The 8,150-nt window shown below is 48.2% G+C and overlaps 1 protein-coding gene across 1 annotated transcript; it reads right to left on the bottom strand.

Annotated features, from left to right (window-relative positions):
• Positions 1–2,626: 2,626 nt before the first annotated feature.
• On the bottom strand, positions 2,627–7,114 carry LOC125529273 (receptor-like serine/threonine-protein kinase SD1-8). Its single transcript, XM_048693678.1, has 7 exons — positions 5,775–7,114; positions 4,476–4,586; positions 4,241–4,365; positions 3,841–4,057; positions 3,450–3,687; positions 3,211–3,343; positions 2,627–3,057 (listed from the first exon to the last, which is right to left on the bottom strand). Exons 1-7 carry the CDS (start codon positions 7,078–7,080, stop codon positions 2,746–2,748), a joined length of 2,442 nt encoding a protein of 813 aa, XP_048549635.1. The 5' UTR covers positions 7,081–7,114; the 3' UTR covers positions 2,627–2,745.
• Positions 7,115–8,150: the final 1,036 nt, after the last annotated feature.

Here is an 8,150-nt window from a genome sequence, read left to right as displayed (position 1 = left end):
TCTGCACTAGTGTCTCTTTGTCCCAATTATGCAGTTCCACATGAAGTGAATCAACTTTTTGTTTGAACGGACCGAGGCCTAACAGCGACGCCTTCATCCAGGCCGTTCGGACCACCTCCTCGACTGTTTCCTCCTTAAGCCATCTTCCCTCAAATCTCCTCATTGAGCTAGGAGACCGGTTGGCCTGTGCATATTGGTCAGTATCAATCACCAACGGCCGATGGTTAGATTTAGTCATCTCCCCGTTAATGACCCCCGCATGAGGGAAAAGTTGACTCCATCTTGAGTTACAAATTGCTCGATCAAGCCTTTCCTTGATCGGTCCTCTGCTCCACGTATAAACGTCCCCCATCGCTCCCATATCCTCCAGCTCACAATCAGAAAGAGCGTCTCTGAATGCTTGCATGGATCGTTGCTCTCTAGCTGCTCCACCTTCCTTCTCATGCATAAATAGTATCATATTAAAATCTCCAAATGCTATCCATGGTTCATCTCTCAGTTGGTGCAGTGCATGCAAGTACTCCCATGATTTATATTTATTTTCTTTTGCCGGCTCACCATAGAAGCCTGTACACCTCCATTTTCTCCCGTCATCTATTGTTACATCAATGAAGTTTGCAGTTACCCCATGTTTTGTGACAGACACTCCGTTTCTCCACATCATCAGTAAGCCTCCCGCCCTACCACCACTCAGGTTAACCAGCCTCTCCTGGCACCCTAGCTTTCTCATCAACCGTTCGGCCCTTGCGTCAGACAGATGAGTTTCCGATAGAAATAACACATCTGGTTTGTAGCACTTCTGAACATCCAGGAGTGCTCTACCTGCCCGGGACTGACGCGTCCCGCGGCAGTTCCACCCTAGGAGAATCATTGGGCGTGGCGGTCCTTCTCCTGGGAGGCCGCCAATGTTGCCAAGTTCATGTCCATACTATCATCTGCTTTGCGCCGTTTCGAATCTTGTGATGTACTGTCTTGCTCTTCCCCCCGTCCTCCGTCTCAGTTCCTCTTCCAGAAATTATTCCATCTTCTCCTTTGCCCTGTGTCAGGGCCAGCTGGTTCCCCTTCCCCTTCTCTGTGAATTCGAGCCTTCTCTTGAGGGCACTCAAAGTTTGCGAGTGATCATCCATATATTTCAAAGGGCTACTCTCCGAGCTGCTCAAATCATCCTTCTCCTTCCTCCCTCCACTAGGTTCTGGGCCTGCCGCAAAACCACCCCTACCACCTCCTCCCATTCTACTACCCCCTCCTCTGCCATTTAAGCCAGCCTGCCAGCTCTGATCCTCCCTTCTGAACTCAGGCGCAATCAAGGTTATAGGATAGATAATGGCCGACTCCTCATGCACCCCATTACCATGTTCTTTTGCCACATGACCCACAAAGCCACAAACTCCACAAAACCACGACATCTTTTCATACTCAAATGGAAAATACACCTTCTTCATCCTCAGAGTTAGACTAGCACATCTTGTAAGGGGTTTGCGTACATCCAATGTTATGCGTACTCTGATGCCCCCGCCCTGGCCCTTCACGGTTCGTTCATCAACTCTTTCCACAGTACCTGCCTTCATTGCCAACTGACGAGCAATATTCGCACTCCTCATCTTCTCCTTCAGTCCCATCACCCTCACCCACACCTGGTACGTATTCAGCTCCACTTCGCCTGGTTTGGACCATCCTTGCGTACATCCAATGTTATGCGTACTCTGATGCCCCCGCCCTGGCCCTTCACGGTTCGTTCATCAACTCTTTCCACAGTACCTGCCTTCATTGCCAACTGACGAGCAATATTCGCACTCCTCATCTTCTCCTTCAGTCCCATCACCCTCACCCACACCTGGTACGTATTCAGCTCCACTTCGCCTGGTTTGGACCATCCATCATATGGAGCAAGCAACACCAGGCAGTTTCGGAAGATCCAAGGCCCGTCCTGCATGCCTCTTTCCCAATCCGCCAAGCAAGCAATCTGTACAGAGAACAAGTTATCTTCTGTGGCTCTGAATTCTACTTCCTACGCAAGATTCCACGCTGATCTCATTGTTCCATAGAAGGCCCCGTGACTGAATTTTCTTGATGTGTGCACCCGGGCTAGCGCCATGAATTCTGCATCCTTCTCTAGCTCCTCCAAGTCTTCCTCTAGTACCACATATTCTTCCTCTTCTTCCCTGAGATTCAGGTACCTCAACTTATCATCTAGTGATTCCTCCCGGTCTGATCTACTCCCTTCAGCTACCTCCGCCACCTCCACCTCCGCTTCCACTTCCAATCCCCCCGCCATCGTGTCCTTGCCGCCGCCAACTCTCGAGGTAGATGAGTTTACCCTCGACACCGCCCCTCGCCTCCCTAGGGTTTGGTTCCTCCCCTAGATGATCTCCTACTGTATTGCCAGATGCCTCGCCTGGGATCAGGATCGCCTGAGAGTCCGATCCGAAATCAGGTAGAGGAACGTGATCTCCTCGGTCGCCGCCACGGAGAGAGAGAAACCCTAGAAGGGTACGAGACGTATTTTCCTTTGCTACCCTAAGTGGGATGGGCTATTTAGTCCCACTTGATCCCACCTCCACCTACAGCCTGAGTCCATCCACTCATGACATAGTAACATCAGCCACAAGGAAAGACCGACATTTTTATAGAGAGCTTAAGAACTTATTATGTACCACGCGTACCCAAAAAGACCACGGAACAAAGACCTAGAATTTTAGTTAAATCGGTTGCTAACAAGGAGGCAACAGCTGGTCCGACCCGGTCCTACGTCAAATCAATCGTAGTTGGGATCAAGAGTTCGGTCTCGAGCCCATGTGATGAATCTGAAGCCACAAATCCTTCGCAATCCAATGGTGGCCTTCTTCTTGGCCGATCGATTTGCGATGTCATGCTCGTCAACATGGAAACAACGGAGGACATGGTCGGCCTGTCACAGGGAGTTTCCTGGACGCAGAGGAGCCCAATCTGGATGCATCGTGTCAGCTTGGACAAGAGCTCGGGCTCAGACTCGGAGAGTGGCACCATTGTTGTGTCCAGAAGTTCTGCGATCATGTTCATCTCCCACAATCCCCAGGCCTGCAATAGGAGATTCGCGAACTACCGTAAGATTATATGTAGATAATCTTTTATAACATGTTTATGCTTGATGCTTCATCTCAAGAAGAAAAGGAATTATGTGTATCGACCAATTATAAGGTGCAGATGCATTTGTGAGATAGTAGCACTTACATGCGAAAGGAGGCCTTGCATGCCACCGTTCCTTCGCCCACTGAGTGTCTCCAAGAGAATAACTCCGAAACTATAGACGTCACACTTAAGTGTCATGTTCCCTTGCCGCGCATACTCCGGTGCTGCATACCCCCTTCAAGAAACTCAATAATATCAGGATATATGTATTGAGTTGATTCCACTCAATTTGAATGGAGAAACAAAGATCCTATTGGGGATGCTTGCATTTTTTTACTTACGGTGAAACTACAATTGTTTGATCAGGCCCGATCTGATCCACAGCGAACAACTTGGCAGTTCCAAAGTCTGCGATTTTAGGCTTCCATTCATCATCTAGCAGAATGTTGCCTGGCTTGAGATCCCTATGGATAACATTGTCACCGGATCCTCCGTGTAGGTATGCAATGCCATGCGCAATCCCTTGGATTAATTCCAGTCTCCTTGCCCAGTTCAGTGAGGCGCGAAGGTTAACATTGCCTGTCAATGTCAAATATGCATTCATTAGATACAAACATATGAGAGAAAAACTTGAGGAGCTTCCCCACCATATATATGGTGGTCCTGTTGGTATTCCTACATGAGAAAGTAGCAACTTGAGAAAACACTTTTGTTCCAGCAAGTAGCGAGTACCGAAAATGTGGACGTTGAGGCTCTTGTTCTGCATGTATTCGTAGATGAGTATCCGCTCCTTGCCTTCGTTGCAGTAGGCAAGGAGACGGACAAGACTACCGTGCCGGAGCCCAGCCATCACCTCCACTTCTCTTGCAAAATCTTTCTTGCCTTTTGTGGTGAGCACCGACTGCTTAAGCCTCTTGACAGCAATTGTTCTTCCTTCAGGCAGCTGCCCCTAATGATTTTGGAGTTTTAGATGTCAGAAATGAATTTGTCAACGGATACTTTTCTATATGGAAATGCCACAACAAACGAAAGAATCATCTGTTTCTTGGAGAGTACAAAACAGACACACCCACACATCATAGCATACACCATCTCATAACCAAAGACATATCTTCGATAGAAAATGACGAACCTTGTAAACGATGCTAAATCCACCCTGGCCGATCATATTGCTTTCTGAGAAATTTCCAGTGACATCCTTTATAATAGCTAGACTAACTAAGGGAACGGCCATGGCATGGCTCTGAGGAATAGCACCTGGCAAGAGCTTATATACATTACAACATTGCATGTAATTAACCATGCATTTCCTTATTTCTGCTTCATGCAAAATAATAGTAAAATTGAGCCACTAGAGCAGAATTTACCTATGATTGTGTGCTTCCTTCTCCACCAAATCGCAAAGACGACCAGTAGAATAATAACAATGGAAGCTAAAGGTATGGCAACGAGTAGAACAGGAAACTTTTTATGGTCATCTGTTATCGTAGCAAAAGAGAAAGATCAGAATGCAACTGAGCACTTATACAGACTTAGAATCCATTACAAATGAAATTTCAAATTGGAATTAATATAGTTATTATTTCAACAATATTTTATGTTGTGGCATCCGAGTGAGCTTACACATAATAAAATACGGCAAATTTCTATGGGCATGACTAGAAGTAAAAGAGAAACAAAATTTAAAAGCAGATAATATATATTTGTCAAATTTTCTATTTGTTAGGCAGGTGAAAATAAAAATTTGTACTTCTTTTTTTTTTTGCGATTTTTTTTGTAATTCAACTCTCACAACAATCTTATCAGACTTCCGGATGTGTACAGTACACTGCAATAAATGATCGTGATTCGTGAATGAGTATTTATAATTAAGTCGATCAGTTGAGTGGGTATTTCAAAATAAAAACAATGATTTTTTTGTCAATTTATTTAAAGAAAATTGTTTGTCCAATACTTCTATGAGGATTGCAAAGTATTCTCTAAGTATTTTAAGAATACTACAGTTTTTTTAGATACCACGGTTTTATTTACTACGATCTGTTTGGCTAACGCCAAAAACTGTGTTATTAAAACTAAAGTATTTACATAACTGTAGTAATTTCTCTGCATAATAAAAAGAGCCCTAGACCTCTTTTTTTGACAGAGCAAGCGAAAGAAACGAGTCGATCGCTAGATATTCTCAACAAACTCATCTGGCTATCAAGCCGCCGCTCGATCCCCTGTCCTGCGTGTTCCCTAATGCGAATGAGATAGCTAGGCTAGATATGTTGATCATAGAAAGGATCCGAAGCAATCCATAGCTATCCGTTAGAGATCAGCCAAGGTCCGGAGAGGCGATCTCATCTCTCTTAACGAGTACTACTAATCACCGCTAAAAGCAATTGCTAGCTACTAGCTACTAATGGATGCACGATCAACAGTTAGCTAGTAAATTTCACAGCATTACGAGGTGTAACTAAACAGATCCTCTGCATTGTGAATAATTTAAAAACTTTGTTATATTAAAACCATGGTATTTTGTACATGCATGCTAAATTACTGTCGTTTTTGATACTTTGGTTTTTTTTTAGTACTTTGCTATCAAACAGAGCCTAAATCTAGTCAGTTAACTTTTTGTCAAAGACAATGAAAAAAATGCACGGCGAGTGTAGAGATTCTGTACATACCAAGTTCTGATTTTGACAACCTCAGGTAGAGATTCTGCCCCATGTCAACGAGACGAAGATCAACGATGGCATCCGTCCACATGACGCAGCCGGAACCATCGCCGCCTCCTCTGATGTCGGCGGCGGCATAGGCCAAGCACGAGCAGTTGGCGAAGCACCTCGCCCTGCACTCCTCCAGCGTGACGCCCATGTCCACCGACGCGTTCTGCGTGTCAGGAAGCTTCACCCCCCGCACCACCGCGAAGCCGTCCGTCGTAGTGCCGCCGGCACAGTCCAGCGCTGCGTGTCTTCTGCAGGTGGTACCCTTCACCTCCTGCGCCGGCGGGGTCGTGGCGGGAGGGCTGCTGAAGCTGAAGCCCTCGACGCAGCCGCAGAACCCCGACGATGCCGCCTCGGGGTCGCAGAGGCCGAACGGCCCGCATCTCCCATACTCGTCGCACGGGTCCCTCGGCCCCTGGAATATGCGAGTCCACGCCCAGCTGCTCGCGTCCCACTCCCACCGCTCCGCCTTGCCGGTGTGGTTCACCACGACGCGGGTCAGCGGCGCGCCGGGCGCGGCGGTGTACCCGTAGGTGGTCTCCCACGGGCTCGTCGTCGCCCGCAGAGGGTACTTGCCCGCGTACGCCGACACCTCCGGGACGCCGTTGAAGTAGAGCCCGTTCCACGGGCCCGTGCGGTACGTCTTGACGTTGCCTCGCCAGACGACGAGCTCCGGTAACCCCTCGGTTTCCAGCGTGCGGCGGTAGTCCCCCGGAGCCGGGTCGTCGGCCGAGCGCCACGACGTGAGCTGCCACTCGGCTCCGGTCCAGCGGTTCTTGCCCAGCTTCATGTCAGGTAGCAAGGTGTCCGACGGATGGTCGAACGACTGCCACAGGGAGGCGTCGCTGCTGCCATTGTGTACGACCAGGTTGCCGGACACGAGAAGCTGCGCCACCACCGCAGAAGCGCCGCCGGAGAAGTCTGAAGACCAGACCGTCCGGCGGGAGCCATCTAACAGAACGAGGCTGCCGAGGTCGTTGAGCACCAGCATGCCGGACTTGTCGACCAGAGGTTGGTCGCGGTTGGCAACCCAGCAGACGGCCGTGCCGTTGGACACGGAGAACCATATGCCGAGGTACCTCTTGGTGGACGCCTCGGGAGAGAAGAACCCGAGGGTGAAGGAGCCCCCTGCTGAGACGAGCGTGTCGCCGTCGGTGAGGTTCTGGCCCTTCTCGAGCTTGTCACCAACACCGGCGGCGGCGAAGGTGTGGATCGAAAGGAGGTAGAAGCAGATCAAGAGCAACCGCAGTAGACTGGTCGCCCTCATGCTGCCGGACGCCTCTTGGAGAATGCAATGGATACATGCATGTACTCAAGTTATTAGCTGTTAAATACGAGTAGTATGGTATACTCTGCATGTACTGATAGAGATTGAAATAACTTCTTTTCTCGACGAAACTTGTCAAGATCAGGACAGGAGCACTGTAACTGTATTCTATTTTTGAATTAAGAAGAGAAACTTCTCATCTTCCCATCTCAAACCAGTAAAATAGGAACGATTCCGCGTCGCGCCTTCGCCATCAAGAGTAGCCAAAAATTTCCAGGAAGTTGCGATCTCTCTTGATTTTCTTCAATTGTAGATGCAAGGTGATGTTAAGGGCATATTCAAATCACATATGTCCGCAGATCGATGGGGACCAATCCTCAAAAACCGATGCTGGCGCTGGTCATCCAGTCGTAGCTGTAAGCATCCGCCTCTTTTTTTAAAGCTCGCAAACACTAAATAACCGCATATCAAATCCTTGTCGGGTGAATCAATGTAGTGCTCGTATATGTACTGCATATCCAAATCCATTTCTTCAAAAAAAAGGGGTAAAAATTAGCACGGGGATTTCACCAAACACTTGTCGGGCATGATGAGTACCATAGAGGCGGATGGTACCTGTGCGGAGGAAGAGGAGGAGAGGTGTGGACCGACAATGGAGCTGAAAGCGGTGTGGGAGCTTGGGTGTAGTGGTGGAGGTCGCGGAGCTCCGGGAAGGGTTTGGCAGGCGGCCTGAGCGGCCTGAAAGGTGGTGCGGCGGTGTCGGCAAGATAGAAAACAAATGTAGAGAAAGAGGAAAGAATAGAGACACCAGGTCCCGAAGGGGTTTTGGGTGGGCCGACGTGTCAGAGTCCTACATGGTTGTTGTTTGTGTTGGAAATATGAGCAAATTACTACGAGATTTAATCCGAATAAACAGAAGATAAATCATGACCACAGCAGCAGAGATTAAACTAATCATGCGAACTAGCATAACAGATGAACATATCACATCTAGGGCACATACTAGAAGCATGAATTCTACCACGATCTCGAACAGGAAGGATAGAATCACATACGGTGCAGCGGGTGCA

Source organism: Triticum urartu, unplaced genomic scaffold (genome assembly GCF_003073215.2).
Source record: "Triticum urartu cultivar G1812 unplaced genomic scaffold, Tu2.1 TuUngrouped_contig_5474, whole genome shotgun sequence".
NCBI lineage: Eukaryota > Viridiplantae > Streptophyta > Magnoliopsida > Poales > Poaceae > Triticum > Triticum urartu.
This window is presented reverse-complemented; position numbering and strand designations above follow the sequence as displayed.

Bases quoted from the DNA above. Each gene is read 5' to 3' on its own strand.
- LOC125529273 (XM_048693678.1), bottom strand. From the start codon at position 7,080: ATGAGGGCGACCAGTCTACTGCGGTTGCTCTTGATCTGCTTCTACCTC. The intron at 4,587-5,774 runs GTATGTACAGAA...CTACGATAACAG, and splicing joins GTTGTCAAAATCAGAACTTG to ATGACCATAAAAAGTTTCCT. The intron at 4,366-4,475 runs GTAAATTCTGCT...AGCTCTTGCCAG, and splicing joins AAGGAAGCACACAATCATAG to GTGCTATTCCTCAGAGCCAT.